The sequence below is a fragment of the Fulmarus glacialis genome, unplaced genomic scaffold, assembly GCF_000690835.1.
Source record: "Fulmarus glacialis isolate BGI_N327 unplaced genomic scaffold, ASM69083v1 scaffold721, whole genome shotgun sequence".
NCBI lineage: Eukaryota > Metazoa > Chordata > Aves > Procellariiformes > Procellariidae > Fulmarus > Fulmarus glacialis.
Window position 1 is genome coordinate 16,874 of NW_009191908.1, and position 17,592 is coordinate 34,465.

Below are 17,592 nucleotides of genomic sequence, written 5' to 3' on the forward strand. Positions count from 1 at the left end.
TTAACTTTTAAAATGGTTGCTAAATTTATTTCTGTGCATTCATTAATCTACAAATCATGGGTATTTGAATTTGATTATTCTCCAATTGAAGACTAATGCTTTGCCTTTCATGGGGATTATAACTTTTTTTCCTTTAAATTGTCACTTGCTTTCTGTTCCACGGAGTGTTGGGGTAAATGAGATGTGTTGGGTTTTGGGGTTGGTTTTTGGTGGGGTTTTGTTTGTTTGTTTGGGTTTTTTTGGTGGGTTTATTTTTGAGTGGTATTCCTTTCACCTTGTGTTCCGAAGAGGTAACTTTAAAACCTCCTCCCAAAATTTGTCTGATATGGAAATAATCCCCCTTTGCCCCCCAATTAAAATCCAAAAAACATAGGTAACTTTAACAGAGGGGAAAATGTAATATGTTTTTGTTCAAAAGGATTTTAGTATTCCTTAGAACTATCTCAATGCATAAATAGATTTGGTTACAATATTGTATGAAATTTATAAAGCTTCAGTTTTATCACGGTTATGCTCGCTTTTTCTTGTTACAGAATTCTAATGAACAACTCTCAGATTTCTAATCCCTTTTCATGGATACTGTCTTCATTTTGGTCTGTAATGTTGTTTAGCCTCTTAAAGAAGCTGGTCACAAAAGCACCGATAAAAATGATTGTCAATTTTTTTTCCCTGTCATTTTACTATTATTTGTAAAGGTTCCCAAATCAGGAGAGGAACACATATTTGTTATATTCAAGGTGTTTTAGTAGGTCATTTTATGACTTCAGGAATTTTCAGTCTGGTATGTAAGCATCTCCCTACAAACTTTATTATGGTCCTGAACTGAGTGTTTCTAAACATGTCAACTAACTGTTCTTTTGTTCTAGTGTAACCTGAAGCAGATTTGTAAGGAGTATGAATGGGGTTTTTTTGGTTTGGTTTGGTGTTGGTTGGTTTTTTTTTTTAGGGAGTAGGACAGAAAGAAGAAATTAGTAGTTATTTCAGTATATCTGGTTATGTACAGTTTTCATGGTAGGACTTGTTACATGCAGAGACAACATTCTGTAAGTCCAAGCTGCAAAGTAGATGCATATTTGTGGAATCATATTCTTCTGATGCATTGTTTTTATGGCACTGGAGATTTTGTCTTTAAAGTCGTACGCATCTCTTTTTAATCTTTATGTAGTAAAATAAATTTTAAGATGTTTGAAAGAGTTTCCCATTTCCTTTTTTGTTTTTTAATAGGATAGTGGCGATTATCCACTAACTATGGCTGGTCCCCAGTGGAAGAAGTTCAAATCCAGTTTTTGTGAGTTCATTGGAGTACTCGTCCGACAATGTCAATATAGCATCATATATGATGAATATATGATGGATACTGTCATTTCACTGCTTACGGGGCTGTCAGACTCACAAGTCAGAGCATTTCGGCACACTAGTACACTGGCAGGGCAGTGAACTATATTTATCTGTGTATTGCTTCCGTTTTATGTTTTGTGTTGCACAGGAAAGAATTGTTCTGGTTGAACTTCTTGATACTTGACGTTCAGCTCGTGTTTCATTGTGTGATACAGTTTTCGTCTAATGCAACTTGTTTTGGTACAGCTTTCTTATCTTGTCTTTATTGGTTTTCCATTACTGAAAAACACAGCATTATTTTAAAGCATTCTTTACCAGCTGTCTAGTACTTAATTTTTGTTAGCTTTAAGTCTAGTAGAAAAAGAAAATAGAAGGAAACTTTCCAGTTGATTCTACAAGTTTGTCTTTGGTCATAATAAGGGTGTAGGTATCTTTCTAACCTCAAATGCAGTTGAATCTGTTTATGCTCTGCAGGATGCAATTTTTCCTACAAATTTAAATTGTGCTGTATATTGAGGCTGTGCACAATGTAATTGAAAGTAGCATTTCTATTCATTGGATTAGAAATAATTTTAAAGAACGCTTCGTTAGTGATACAGTCACTAAATTTCTGTATGGTTTTAAGTAATTGTCCTTTTTACGTGACTTTTTTCAAATCTTTTAAATTATGAAGAAATCCCTTAGGAGTTTAGTATGGAGTGTTTTAAATAAATACGTCATTGTATGGACAAAGGATAAGCTTCTTGGATAAGGAAGTCAAAATCAACCTGTGTTGATTGATTAAGAAGGGTCTCAGATGGCATTGTGCAGCAGTCCACTTATGTAGGCTTATTGTAGCAATTTTAGCCTGAGCAAGGTGAATTTAGCCTGTATGTTTTTGCCACATTGGAAATAGTTCTTGTTAGCTTCACTGGAACTGGCTGATTTACAGCTGGCTTCAGTTCTGACTATCTGATCAGTTGTTCTACTTCATCAGTCATCTCTCTTGAATATACATTGGCACACTGCGCATCGGGCTGCTGCTGTGACACTCCCACTAGCCAAGAAGAGAGGAACAAAATCTTTTATTTCAGGAGAATATACTGATTCTGCTTTATCATCAATTTGACTGTTGTACCATATAATACATAAATATAATAATACAAATTTTAGTTCTTAACAAACACCAAGTTTTTACTTTTTTAAAATTTTTGTGCCTCAATAGAAGTTGCAAAGTTGCCCTGTTGCCTGTTAATTTCTGTCACACAAAATAATTTTTCAGTAGTCTGTTTGCATTTGTTCACATCAGTAGTCGATTGTGTTGATTTTGTGTAATTGCTTGTGCATTTCATATGAGATTACAATTTGTATTCTTGAAGATGGTGTTTTATATGGGATAGAGACATCCCACAAAATTCTTGTATCCATATTTACTGTTATTTGCAGTAATTTTGGCTTCTATGATTAGCTCAGACTTGTTCTTTTCATCTTGATATCCTTGGAGATCACAGTGTGTAATGATATTTTGATATATCTGCGTGTCTTTATGCCTTACTCATCAACTTTATGCTAGTGATACACGCTTAATAATGTTCTGTGTATGCTCTGCGAACGCAAGCCCTTTTCATGCCTTGTTGTTACAAAAGTTCATAAGAAAAGCAGATCTACTATTGACCACCTCCTGGTTTCTGGAATAGGCATATTTGTCTGCACCCTTTTAAAAAGGTTGATTCAGAAATAAAAGCACGCAAAAAATCCCACCCAAGTGTATTTTATCTTTTGGTCAGTTCTCTGGCTTCTAATTGGCTGATGTCCTTTTTCTGCTTCTGCAGATAAAGGAATATTTAAAGAAAACTGCCCCTCATTAAAATGAAATTGAGGGGAAAAGAATGGTATGTTACGGTGGCATTGGTTGTCTAAGATATTTCTTTCTGAAGAAAGAAACTTCTTGTATGTTTGAGGTTGAATGATTTGGTAATATCAGTCCACTAACTGATTCTAATAATGGAATCCTTTTAATATTTCCTGGGCTGTGTTTGTAAATTGTACGTTCCACCTTCATTTTTTAGGGGAAGTATATCCTAGATCTCAATTCAACAATAAAGCTTATAGTATTTAAAAATTGACAGAAGGAAAAGAACAAAATGTCAATGTTTTATCTATTGTGTTGATAAGTAATGATGCAGTGTTTAGTAAAACACTGCTGAAGTTTGTGTATCGAGAAATTTACAGTGAATATATTTTCATAAATACAGAAAGGATTGACAGGAGGAAGTGTCAAGAGTTTTGTTTATCGTTTTTCCTACATCAGGTAACCTTTTAAATAATCCTTACTCTTTTCACTTTTTTGTAGCCATGAAGCTGATGACTGCTTTAGTGAATGTGGCATTAAATCTTAGTATTAACATGGACAATACACAACGGCAGTATGAAGCAGAACGAAATAAAATAATTGGAAAACGAGCTAATGATAGGCTGGAACTCTTACTACAGAAAAGAAAGGAGGTTAGTGCAACTGTCTGTAGCTGGTGTGCATAGGATAAGTGTGTTTTTTAAAGTCTGGTTTTCAGTAAAAAGAGATAAATGTAGACTCTTAAAAATTTTCAGATAGTGCCATCTTAATAGAGTTAGCAAGAGAAACTGCAATCAATGATAGATAATTTTTTTGTATTTCTTGACCATACATTGACTGGTTTTGGCTTCTAGAGAAGCCCCACGATCTTGGGGCAAAATAGTGCTTTTATGACGTCAATACCGATCTCAGCAGAAAATGTGTTTAAAGGCTTTAGATAAGGTTTTTTCTTCTACAGAAAACACTATCAAAATTGAAAATGCAGTCTACTTCTATTTTCTTTCTTTTTGTGTAAAAGGGACTTGCTGACTCATTGCTGACAGCGCTGTCTTGTTGAAAACCCTAATTATACAGGTTTAAATTTTTATTTTTTGGGGAAATGGTGTTTTGATTTGGGTTTTTATTTTTGTTTGGTTTGTTTTAGACATTAGAAATAACCTTCTCATGATCAAAGGAAACATCTCGCCTTTGCTCTTCAGCTTTTGTGCTGTAACCTGTTAATGTTTTTACTTTCTTGACAATTCAGATAAATTAACAACTTTTGTCTTCTGTTCATCTCACAAAGATCTTGCAGTTGGGGACTGATCCCTTAAACGCCCATTAAATGTAGTTGTGCTAGATGCGTGTGCAGGACCAGTCCTATTTTAAGTAATACATAGATACGCAGAAAAGGCAGTGATGTGAGAGTCAAGACTTTTCCCAATCTCAATTGCTTGTATGTATATTGGCTTTTAGGATTTCTTAGCAGTTTTTCTAGTTTTGGTTTTGATTTTCTGTTTTTCTTGTACTAACAAAAGTAAGCTTCGAAGTAACATTCAATTGTTTGTTTGATTTCAGGTTTTGTTTCATTTATAACTCAGCATTACCCAGTACTAAAATTCACTTTATTCATTGATTCCTTTTGCATGCCTCTGTTTTAATATTTTGAATTTTTTTTCCCTCTTCCTACTTCAGAGGCTACTGTGGGCAAGTGTTAGATTTAGGCCCAGAACATGTTAAATATTTTGCTTTGTTAGTCCTTTCCTCCTGCTGCTTAGTCTTTCTTCTTACTGTATTTCCTTTTAGTTTTTCCTTTGTTCCATAAATTCCCAAATCTTGTGATGCTATGGGAATTGTTCGTTCTTGCTGTTTTTCTAAATTTCTGTAGAAATCCTTTACCTTTTGTATCCATTCCCCTGCATGTGCACAACCCCAGGGTAATATCTCTGGTGGTTTCTTTGTGGGTTTTTTTGGGTGATTTGGGGTGTGTGTGGTTGGTTTTTTGGTTTTGTTTTTGGTGGGGGTTTTTTGGTGTTTTGTTTTTTCAGTCTGATCCATCGAAATGTCAACTTCCTCAGTCCTTGGCTATTCTCATTAACATTGTCTCAATTTGTCCTACCTTTATAGTTCAAACCGTAAAAAAAAATGCTTGTCTGCTGACAATATTTTCAGATCTTTAAATCGACTTTCTTGCACTTTCCAAGCAAATACAATTTTCTGTGTTTTAAAACAGTGCATGTATCACTTTTTACCTCATTTGCATGTCTTGCTCTTGTGCTGTTACTGAGACTGGATTTGTCTCCTCCATTATTTTTCAGCTCCATATTCTTAAGTTAATTTTTTCTGCAATACTTTACTCAGTTTCTGCATTTTTTTCTCTCTAATTAAGTAATGGATGAGGAGGAAAGAGGTATTCAAAACAGAGTATATGCTGCTCATGTAGCCATTTGCAAAGTTCTTCATCTGTATCTTGTCTTTTTAGATTACAAATTCTTCAGAGTACAGAAAAGACCCCTTGTAATGCAGTTCACATGATTTGGGTATTGTTCTAATAACACATGTCCATAAAAACGTAGTAAGTGTATTAAAAATCGGGCTGGACATCAGGCTTAAAAAGTTACTAGAAAATTAAATCAAGTTTTCTTATAAATAACTTAAGAAGGAGCTTGCAGAAACCTAAGATGTCTTTGTTACAATTGAAGACCAGTTTTCCAGTGGTCAGAATTACTAAAATTTGTATGCTGTGGTAGATACAATTCCTTAAATAATAGCATATTGTACTGTGAAACAGATTTGGAATATTTCAGGAAGGGATTTAATGGCCACACTTGCAAATGTTAACTTAATTTAGTTTGTCTAGTGTCAGCATCATCTGATCCGACTGTAAAAGTGCTGCTCACTGTTTATTTACTCTGTTCATTCTTTCAGCTTCAGGAAAATCAGGATGAAATAGAAAACATGATGAATGCAATATTTAAAGGTGTTTTTGTGCATAGATACCGGTAAGTTTCTCTTAATAATTAATTTGTAGTTTCATTAATTTATTTTGGTGGCAAGTTATTTCTAATTATTCGTCTGTCTGATCCTATTGCCCCACTTCTCTCCACAGAGATGCAATTGCTGAAATAAGAGCTATCTGTATTGAAGAGATTGGAATATGGATGAAGATGTACAGTGACGCCTTTCTCAATGACAGCTACTTAAAATATGTAGGGTGGACTATGCATGATAAGGTAAGCTGCATTGAGGAAAAGGAACCAGAATCACGAAGCATAAACTCCACGTTTTTGGTTGTTGATCTTGCCAGACTAGGTTCTGATCTCTTAACTGTTTTAATCAGTCAGTGTGTTTCGTATCACTCAGAAGCACTGGCGTTTCAACATACATATAAAATAGACTTGAATCTTTTGAATGGTTTTATAGAGTATATATGGATTTTTAAGGAACTGTTATTTGTAAGGAAATGGCTTTTTCTATTTATTTATTGCTGATACAGACCTCTACTTTATAATACTTAACTATTTAAAATTAATGCATTTCACGTGGAATAATCCAGTCACATAGCCTAACAGTTTCTCTGTTTTGCCAAGTTAAGAAACTTTTTAGCATTCTCGGCTAGCTGTAAAAAGCATGGGAAAAGTCCTCTTTTGTGCTGATGAGTGCCTCAAGCTGTTACTTACCAGCTACTAGCTAGAGATTATTCTCTGCTTAGAGTGGTCAACAGATACAGTTTACAAATACTCCTTGATTCATTGCTGAGTCAGCACATTGTCTCAGTTCTTGCATTGGAGACTTCAAGCTATTGAATGTGAAGTGAAACAAATGAGGGATGCTCACTCATGCTATGCTGTTCATGGGTTTGGTATCAAAAAACAATAACCTCTGGCAGTGGGGTGATAAGAAGCTGCGTGAGGTCAGTTGTCCTAGACTTTTGAAAAGTATTTCTGTATCTATACCTTAAAACATGTTCTCTGCTAAAATAGCTCTTGTACTTCAGGAGGAATATTTCTCTCTGTATCGACTTGGTAATTCTCACCTAATAAGAGATGTTGTTAATGATATAGATGTTGCCAGTTTTAAATTAAGTGAAAGGAAACATGTAGAATTCTACTTAGAAATATCTTAAGCAGTTAGAGTACATCTTTAAAGACTGAAACAAGTGCATTTTGATTTACAGAGATACTAACTGCAGTAAGACATTGAGGGTTTTTTGGTTTTGGTTTTTTTTTTCTTCTTCATTGACTGGTTACAAACAAGGACATATTCTTATGTCATTAATATGATTATTTATGGTATATCTTGACAACATTTAATCTTTGTCTTTGAATTAATTCAGACTGCAAAAGAAACTTGTCTTGTATGATTTGAAGATCATATCTGTATCCTATACTTGACTTTTAATCCAGTTCTTAATTTTATTTTAGCAAGGGGAAGTAAGACTCAAATGCCTAACTGCTTTGCAAGGGCTTTACTATAATAAAGAGCTTAATTCCAAATTGGAACTCTTCACCAGTCGGTTCAAGGTTAGTGTAACTTCATATTTTTAAGTACATAGGAATTTTTTTAAAGTTGTATTACACTTCTTTCCTCTTTGAAAATACTTTCTTTTGTATTCTTAGGATAGAATTGTGTCTATGACTCTTGACAAAGAATATGATGTTGCAGTCCAAGCAATAAAATTACTCACTCTTGTTTTACAGTAAGTACATGTATATCTCCTTATCTGACTCTACAAGAAATATTAAAAGTATTTCTCATGCCTGTGGGCGAGGACAGCAGCTCGACAGAATTCAAATAATCCAAAGTCTAGATAAATGTCTACACATCTTACATGCAAACAAATTGGAATTTCAAAAGTAATCTGACTAGAACAGTGCTGTTATTATCTACCACAGTTAAGTAAGTGTAAAGACTAGAAACTTAGAATTCAGCCTCCCTAATTTGAAGCTGTCATGGAATATTTGAACTGAAGGAATATAGGATGTATTGAACATTACACAGCAGTTGAACTTTTGAGCTAACCTTGTACCAAACGCTCATACTTTATCAGTAATTTTTGTTTAGGAACTAAGCTATCTTGTTTTGGGTTTTGGGATGGTAAATTGAAGGAAAAGGTTTAGATTCTCGTTCATTTCCGTCTCCCTCATTAGAGTTCATACTCTATTGACTCAGCTTTTTTCCTTTCCTTCTTCCATCCCCACCCCTAGGAGTAGCGAAGAAGTTCTGACTGCAGAAGACTGTGAAAATGTCTACCATCTAGTTTATTCAGCTCATCGGCCAGTAGCAGTTGCCGCAGGGGAATTTCTTTATAAAAAGTAAGGTGGCGAAACTATAGTTAACTTCTTGTTCATGTAGATTTTAGTTTGTGCCTTAATACTATGATTCTCATTATTTTTAATTAAGAAAAGGAAAAACTGAATAATGAAGTGGCCTTAAGAAATAACTTACAGAAAATGTAACACTACTGTAGTTTTCCTGAATGGGAAGTAGAGAGTAATTTTGAAGGCTGTGCTTTAAAAGCTTGTACCTACAGGGAATATAATAAAAACATTCCTCTGTCTTTTCCTTTACCATCTTTCCTGTGGTCTGCAAAATACCTTAAAACGCTCACGTAGTTTGGTACCTAAAACTTGCGCTTGCATCATAACAAGTATTTTCCCATTTGTAGTTCCCTCACCCCACCCCTGCCAAAGTTGGCTCATATGACCATTTCATAAAGTATTTTTCTGTTTAAAAAAAAAAAAAAGAAAAAGAAAAAAAAAGAGAGAGAGATTCAACACATATCGGGTGTATAAGGAGACAAAATAGTTTCCATCTAATACTTTTCAGACCTTCTTCCAGTATTTCTTTGCGGCTTTAAAGTCTCATGTGGGGAGGTTCAGAAAATGTAGTTTGCTAGAGGAGCAAGCACCTGCAATTATCACTGATGTTTGTAAAGTATTTTGTTATAATTATACATTCCACTGGAAACAGTCAGTGAAATACCAACTCAGCATATATGAAATTGTTCAAATGATACTTGTCCCAAATTATTTCCTTTCAAAATAAAACGTGGAGCCAAGCATCAAGGTATTAAGTGTGTGTCTATAAAAAAAACAATGTCTTGATATGAATTGACTGTGCAAAGGCAATGAAGTAGAAACTTGTCCTGAAACAATTTTTCTTTTAGGCTTTTCAGCCGCAGAGATCCTGAAGATGATGGAATACTTAAAAGAAGGGGAAGACAAAGTCCGAATGCTAATCTTGTGAAGACATTAGTGTTTTTCTTTTTGGAAAGTGAAGTAAGTTGAGTTTCAGGGATATCCTTGTTTTTGGGGTGTGTGTTTTGGGGTTTTTTTTTTTGTTTTTGTTTGCTTTTTTGCTTGTTTGTTTTAATTTTTTTTTTTTTTTAAATTTAATTTGTTGTTGTTTTTCTCTTCTCCACTCATTGGTTAATAACCATGAATCTGTCCTGGTTTTCCTATTATTTGAGCAACCTGAGGGTCGAAAGACTGTTTTGCGTGGTTGTGTTTATTTTAAGGATCTGTCCAGTACACAGTGTTGAGACAGGCTGTGAGCTCTACTCTGACAAATACTCATCCGTCATTTTTCATGCTGATATGTAGGTGGAAAGAAATTGTGATTTAGGAGATTTATAAGGGGAGAGGGGAAAAAAAAAACCCAGACAAACAAATCCCCCCACCACAACCCCCACCCCCTATTCCTAAGTTCTGACAGATCTTGTAGCACTACTCTTTGTAGCAGTTGGTCTGGATTCATCTTTTTTAATTAATTGGGGAAGAGAGGCTTCTGTTGAACCAGAGAGCTCGCAAAATTTTCTCTGGTTTTTTGCCACGGACAGGAGCCAAGCGAGAAAAATACTCTGTATTATAACAAGTTCTGTAATGAACTTTATTGCTGATAAAGAAAAAAACTTAATCTGTTCTCATTTTAGTTGCATGAACATGCTGCTTATCTTGTGGACAGCATGTGGGACTGTGCAACAGACCTCTTGAAGGACTGGGAATGTATGAACAGTCTTCTGTTGGAGGAGCCTCTCAATGGAGAAGAACGTAAGAGATTTTCATAGCTCTTTCTTTGTATTGCTATGCAGTTTCTGTTAGTCCTGATTTATAAGGAAATAAGATGTTTACGTTTATGAGTCCCCATATATTCTCTATTTTTACATGACTATAATAAATCACTAATAGTAATTATAAAATGTGAGGAAGAGTAGAAAGAGATCACTTCTGGTATGGAAGTGAGACACAGAAGAACAACGGTGGGAAGAAAAGTGGGAGAAAACTGCAGTGTCCAGTTGCCCTACTGTTCTGTTCTACAGGTTCAGGCTGCACTTCTGGCATTAGAGAAACTAAGTTGCTTTTGAAACTGGTTCATTCATTGAGTGTTAAAACTACCCTATGGAAAAATACCATCATTTCTTTAGTGACAGTAAAATCAAACAAACCACCTGGCATAATTCTGTGATTCATAGGTCCTAGTAAATGGACCTCTGAAAAATGAAAAGGAATTAAAATTATTGTAAAACTTGCTATTTGTTTCATCCTGTGATATTTCCTAATTTTTAAATATTTTCTTCTGTTGTTTTATAAGGTGCTTATCTTCTCTCTCCCCTGTGCCACCCCCACCCCTGGAAATGAGCTATTGGCCTAAATGCCTTTCTTTTTTTCTTTAAAAAAATAAACATATTTTGATCCTTAGTTACTAATACTTGTGGAAAATGAAAAATCAAGCTGTGTATTAACATCTGTTTCTTAAATTTCAGCTTTAACGGATAGACAGGAAAGCGCACTGATTGAAATAATGCTTTGTACAATTCGGCAAGCAGCTGAATGTCATCCTCCTGTGGGAAGAGGAACAGGGAAAAGGGTAGGAAGCAAAAAGCTACTCGTCTAGAGATGTGGGAATGGCTATGTGGGGACAGTGTAGGAAGAAGGAAAAGGTTGTAGGCTTTTGCTGCTGAAGGGGCTGAATTCAGAAATTCAGCTTCAGCCTCCAGTATCTGGATAGTTCACTTTTTCTGGACTTTGGCACATGCTTAATATTGTTTGGACTACTGCATTTGTTTTTACTATTAAAGGTAGTACAAAATTGATTTTGAAAGAAGTATTGGTTAGAAAGGAGAACAAAAATCAATATTTGGGAAAGCTAAAAGTATTTTCAATTTGAAAGAGCAAAATGAGGAAAGGGAGTATACTTCATAGCCTCTTTGGAAGGAGGACAGTCCACCAATTGGCTTTTTCTGAGCGTATAGAGTTTAGGCAACCCTCTTTTACTGTGGCATTAAGCAGGGAGGGGAACTGCTTTCAAGACTGATGGAGCTTTTGGTAAGAAACCCATTTAGGTACAGATTGAAAACTTGTATGAATATCAGATTGACATACGAATTGAGTAAATATCATTAAAAATCGTAAGCAAGCTGAAAGGTTTGCTGTTCTTTCATTGGCAAGAAAAGCATTTTGATCATGGTATTTTGTTGCAGGGATAGTATTAGGTGTAACTTTGAATTGCATTTTTTGAGTGCTGAATTTTTTTTTTCATTGGCCTTTTTTTTTTTTTTTACATTGATATTTTACTGTGATATTAGAAGGTCTGTGTACCTAATTGTCATTTCATTAATGATAATGAAACTTTGCACCAGAACTTTTAGTTGTAAAATCCTCACGATACCAATATTTTAGGTGCTGACAGCAAAGGAAAAGAAAACCCAGTTGGATGACAGGACAAAAATTACTGAACTTTTTGCAGTGGCACTTCCTCAGTTGCTAGCAAAGGTAGATTTTAATTCCATTTTTTGCTGATGGACTGTTGTTGAAATGTTAAAAGTATAGTTTCTGTAATTAACTGTATGGCTTGCACAAGTCTTCATTTTTTCTTATTAGTCTTTATTAATATTTGATTGTTCTATAACAAATTGTGTTGTCCAAGACTTTTTCATTTAAACTGTTTTCCTTGTCAATTTTACAGTATTCTGTAGATGCAGAAAAAGTCACCAACTTACTGCAGTTGCCACAGTACTTTGATTTGGAAATTTATACAACAGGGCGATTAGAAAAGGTAAGGTAACATTCAAAAACACTTAACACAAAAGGAGAAAACCCAGAATTTAGACTTAATCGCTGGAATTCCAGTCACCGTTGTAGGTGCATTTTTTTGTGTAAGTGAGACTTTATTTATTGTCACCCTTATTGAGAATGAGACTAGGACTTCAGAGATGTGACTGGCTGCTGTTCTTAGAGATACTGAAAGTTTGAGTTTTCTAAGGTCTGTCTGGCGAGTTTTAACAGAGAAACTTGCCAGTTAGATGAACTTTATGCAAGAGCATTTGTTGTTGGGTTATGGTCATGTTTGAGGTATGCTGCCTGACAAATAAAGCTTGTAGAAGTAGCTTGATAAGTTTTCTTTTTCTGATCACTGAAACTAATAAACCACTGACTTCATTGCATGAAAAAGGGGAAACTACCAGATCACAAATTATGTAGTTACTGTTCTCATTTTATCTGCTGTGGTGATGAAGTTGCTGTAAGCTGTTCTCATCTCTATTTTTTCCTTCTCAGATGCACTATTTTGCTGTATTGTGAAGCAAGTAGCTGGAAATCATTAGGGTCAAAAAAGTAATAAAATGTTTAGTTGGCAGTGTAGCCCAGCAGTGGTAGAGCAGCAGTGAACAACTCAGGTTGAGGGGAGGCACATAAGAACAACTGAAGTTGGTTTCAGTGCTAACACTTGAGTGTTATGAAACTAAATCTTCAATTATACAGCTTTTAAGACCGTGTGTAAATGTTTGTGTGAGTGGGAGATAAATGCTTCTGTGTTGTACAGTTGTCATTGCAAATTCAAGTAGATAAAACCATACCGGCAATTGCAAATTTTTATTGACTTTTTAAAATGCATTGAATCTTTAGCCTTTGACAAGCTCCCACTTAATTTTTGCTGAATAGATTTTTAATTTACTCAGAAGCTTTACCGGCTTTCTAGAAGTGTTTTGTGTTCTGTAGCATAATTACAAAAGTAATAAATTGAATTTATCTTTTAAAATTCCTTAAGTTTTATTAAAAATATGTGCACGTGCGTGTGTGTATATATATGTATATGAACGCATACTTTTTTCCATGCCTCATCTTTCTTGTAGCATTTGGATGCCTTACTGCGACAAATCCGGGATATTGTGGAGAAGCACACAGATATAGATGTTTTGGAAGCCTGTTCAAAAACATACCACGCTCTCTGTAATGAAGAATTCACAATCTTTAACAGGGTTGACATTGCAAGAAGTCAGTTAATAGATGAATTGGCAGACAAGTTTAATCGACTTCTTGAAGACTTCCTGCAAGAGGTATTTTAATGTGCAAGATCAACTTTTCCTGCCCCTGTAAATATTTTCAGTATGTTTTTCTGCCTTCCTATGCAAGTCAATGAGTTAGGGATGGGAACTTCCCTCTGACTTTCAAAACTGTTAAGTCAAGCACAGTAATACAACCGTATCATTTCTGTGATTATGTGAACTCAGACTGTTCTTTTATATTAGGACAGTAGTCTTTAATTTTAATCTTTTGACAAGTGTCTTTTGGGAATTTGTGATAAGTTTCAGATAAACTATGAAATTATGTAAACTTTTCACCTTTAGGTTTTGAAGCTCATGTTTTTGAGAGGTGTAGCATTGTAATTCCGCTAGGATCCTCCTCAGATGTACTAGTGTTGCTAGTCTTGCTTGTGATTGCATGTTGCTGTTGTTAAATATCAAAATCTCTAGAAAACACTCCCCCTCCCTTCCTGAATGCAAGCAGATGCAGTTAATAGCTTAAAAATCACTTTGTTCCCACACCGTGCTAATCTGAAGAGTGAGAATTTTCTGATACAGTATTTAACTTCACTATGTGGAATCTCTGACATTCAGACAAAACTTGTTTCTCCTCCTCCTCATCTGTAATAAAGAGCATGGGAAGTGTCTCTTTGGTGACTTCATTCTCCACAGTTCTCAGATGCAGACTTATTTTATCAAGCTTTGCTCCTGTTCCTCTTTTATTGGCCTGAACTAGGACTCCACTCTAGAAACCCTAGACATATGTGGACTGTATAAGAAATGTGCCTAGTAATCCATTTATTTCCTCCTTTGTGAGAAAAAGAAAGAATGAGAGGTAAAGCAAGGAAATGAAATGTCAAACAGTTGGTTTGAAGGAAAATGACAAATACTCTGGTGGAAGTGTTGAAATCCATAGTGCTTTGATAAGGTTGTGCAACTGCAGAACAGTATAATGCATTGGACTTGCAGTATCTCTGGTACACTGAGGAGGAGTTTCTGTGACCTTAGATAGTTCATCCTATGTATTAAATAGATACTTTTTGGACCCTTTACTCCTTTTCTTTCTCGAAATGCAAGTTTATTAGAACTTGTGGGGAAAATTAGAACAAAACACTTCCCTTACCTCTCAAAGACTTTTTTTCTCTGATTAAAGTAAGATTGAGGTACTGACCTGTGGCCCATCTAGTCCAGTATCTATTGTCTGACAGTGGCCTCTGCTGGATTCTTCAGAGAAAATTGAAGCACCTACATAATACATTGTATTTCGCTATCTTAGACTTTTTTTTTTTTCCCTTCTCCCTCCTTCTCACCCCCCTCCCCTACTTCTCCTTGTGCTGCTATTTATTTTATTATTATTAGACTGTTTCTAAACATGAACTGCTACCTTCTTTCTCAAACTCTTTAACTCTTCTAAAAACAAATGTGTCATTGATAAATAGTTTAGATGCAGTTCTCTCTCTCTCTCTCCCTCCCTTTTTTTTGGTTGTGGTTGGTTGGGTTTGGGGGGGATGTTTTGGGGTTCAGTGGGGTTTTTTGTTTGTTTGTTTTAATCTTCTGAAGTTCCCTAGTTTGCTTAGCATACATTGCTTGGCATATCTTACCATATGATAATTAAATAGGGGGAGGAACCTGATGAAGATGATGCATATCAAGTCTTGTCAACACTGAAGAGAATCACGGCTTTTCACAAGTAAGTAGGCTTCTGCAAAGATCTGTCAGGGTTTGTGGTGTGTGGGGTTGGTTTTGTTTGTTTGTTTTTAATTTGATATCTCTTAACTTTTTAATGCAACTTGGAGGGTTTTTTTGTTTAGTGTGAATGATTGAGAGTTGTGCAGAACATGACACATTTTGGATATATGAAGAAATATATACAAAACTGAAATAATCTGGGTTTTTTTTGCTTTGGTATTTTTTTGTGTGGTTGGGGTGTTTTTTGTTGGGGGTTGGGGGGGTATTTGTGGTTTAGTTTTGTTTTCGTTTTTTAGTTGTTTTGTTTTGTTTTTTTTAATTTTTAATTTTTTAGACCAGTTAAGCTTTTAGTAGTTGTTAACATCAAATTGCAGCAATGGTGTTAGCTAAATTACATCTTTGCTTCATTTCTAATGCTTCCAGTGCTCATGACCTATCAAGATGGGACTTGTTTGGCTGCAACTACAAGTTATTGAAAACTGGCATTGAAAATGGAGACATGCCAGAACAGGTCTGTAGTTAAAATGTGTTCTTTAGGTACAACAATAAATAGCTTTTGTTGTTGTCTTTTATTGGCCTTTGTCATCTAATGCGTTTTTCCTTTTGATTTCAGATTGTTATTCATGCACTGCAGTGTACTCATTATGTAATCCTTTGGCAGCTAGCAAAAATTACTGAAAGCAGTTCCACAAAGGTATGCCTTGTTCCAGTTGTATTAGTAAATAAACATTTGTACATACCTGCAGTGTCATCAAGTGGGAACTGTGGTGGAATTAATTAAGACTAAGAATTTTTTTTTATACTGATACCTGCCTAAATCTGCTTTTCTAATAAGTTCTTCAGAATTCATAGTTTTAGTAGCGGAATGCTTGACTTTTAAACCTAGTATTTCTCTAAATTGTTATGGTTTTACTATTTAAATGTCAATATTATGTTTAATTTGACAGAATCTTAAAGTAATTGCAGTAAATAAATGCAATACCTGTTAGTCTGGCGCAGTAACAATGCTAAGGAGGGGTAGAATACCAGTTACAAAACACAATATAGTCTGTCTGTCTACTCTCAAGTAGTGGGTTTGAATTTGTATGCAAACTGTGAAGTATCAGTGACAAGTCAGTGAGATACAAGAATTTGCACACTATCTTAGTATTCTTATTGCTCAGTCTGTTGCAATCATACTTTGCTCTTCATCAGTTTTTTAAATGTGTTGTTAAATAAAGACATGAAAAGATTAAGTTAAATTTGAAACTTTCTCGGGGAATAATAAAAGGGCCTGTTCTGGTTCTATGCATAGTAATCTTGAAGGGCAAAGCTCTGGCAAATGTCATCTTTCTAACTTCACTTCTCGAAAAATCTTGGAAGAAGGATTAAGGTTTCCTGTGTCCACTGGATAGCACTGCTTAAAGAGGGTGATTAGGTGGTTTGCTGTGCAAAGTGCCTAATGAAAGATGGTTTCTGAAAGGCTGGACAGTTTAGAATGGAGTTTGTAAGTGCTAAAACATTTTGATTTCTTTAACTAAAAAAAAAAAGTTACAATCAAACATAGTTTTTCTGGAAGCCTTTTAGAGGCCTGTAAGAAGGGTATATTTTGAGCTCTTTCACCATAAATTTACACTGGAGTTGCACTTTGTTATTGGAGTTATTGATAACACATGCTTTATTTATGTCAGAGATTAAATAAATAAATTCTTCAGGTTTTTTAAACACTTTGATTGCCATACTTAATTTAATTTAAGAAAAAGAAGTTGTAGGCATCTGTCGTAATTTACTAGGGAGAAAACAAAGAGAACTCAAAACATTAATAATTTATAATTGATAAATTGTAATTTGTAATTAATTAAAAATCCATTATTACAATAAACTTATTTTAATGTGGGGATTTATAAATTTTTTCTTTTTTCTTTATTTTAGGGTGTGGTAGTATGAGCTTCTGGTAGATACAGGAGAGTAGAGAAGCATGCTATGTAATTTGTACTAATGGTTTTTATAACAGAGGACACCTTTGTGAGATCATGGTGTTTTTTCTTTTTTTTTTTTTCCCCCCTTCTTCTATCATGTTAAGACTTCAGTAGTCCAATGAATAATTGCGGCCTTACTGATTCAGTAATTACAGTCTGAAGGTGTGTTAAATAAATGTGAACTTCTTCAACACTGGCTGGCTAGCTACTTTACCATCTAGGTTTTAACGGCTTTTAACATTTCCAAAACCAAGAATATCAGATATGAAGTGGATACATAGATTGTTGAGAACCACTTATGTGAGTGAAGGATTTGGAGGCTTTGTTAGTTTATTCTTTAATGGGTAAACAATAGTCTGAGTTCTTTGTAGTAGTGATTGAAGTAGTGATCGCAAGCCTGATGGCAGAAGCTGAGCTAAATACTGAAAAGTTAGGTTCGAAATGAAGATTAACTTAGCTATTTTTTAGTAAAATGTAATTTGTAATACTTTCAG

The 17,592-nt window shown here is 34.8% G+C and overlaps 1 protein-coding gene across 1 annotated transcript in view; it reads left to right on the forward strand.

The window, feature by feature from the left end:
• The window catches only part of LOC104083369 (cohesin subunit SA-2), a 24,853-nt gene extending 7,787 nt beyond the window's left edge, over positions 1 to 17,066 (forward strand). Inside the window, exons 6-22 of the mRNA XM_009586839.1 lie at positions 1,225 to 1,427; positions 3,669 to 3,822; positions 6,077 to 6,150; positions 6,258 to 6,381; positions 7,573 to 7,671; positions 7,768 to 7,847; positions 8,356 to 8,463; positions 9,318 to 9,429; positions 10,083 to 10,200; positions 10,914 to 11,017; positions 11,830 to 11,922; positions 12,116 to 12,205; positions 13,281 to 13,484; positions 15,071 to 15,141; positions 15,564 to 15,651; positions 15,754 to 15,834; positions 17,052 to 17,066. Coding sequence (XP_009585134.1) covers positions 1,225 to 1,427; positions 3,669 to 3,822; positions 6,077 to 6,150; positions 6,258 to 6,381; positions 7,573 to 7,671; positions 7,768 to 7,847; positions 8,356 to 8,463; positions 9,318 to 9,429; positions 10,083 to 10,200; positions 10,914 to 11,017; positions 11,830 to 11,922; positions 12,116 to 12,205; positions 13,281 to 13,484; positions 15,071 to 15,141; positions 15,564 to 15,651; positions 15,754 to 15,834; positions 17,052 to 17,066 — 1,818 coding nt within the window. The remainder of the gene's footprint in view (positions 1 to 1,224; positions 1,428 to 3,668; positions 3,823 to 6,076; positions 6,151 to 6,257; positions 6,382 to 7,572; positions 7,672 to 7,767; positions 7,848 to 8,355; positions 8,464 to 9,317; positions 9,430 to 10,082; positions 10,201 to 10,913; positions 11,018 to 11,829; positions 11,923 to 12,115; positions 12,206 to 13,280; positions 13,485 to 15,070; positions 15,142 to 15,563; positions 15,652 to 15,753; positions 15,835 to 17,051) is intronic.
• Positions 17,067 to 17,592: the final 526 nt, after the last annotated feature.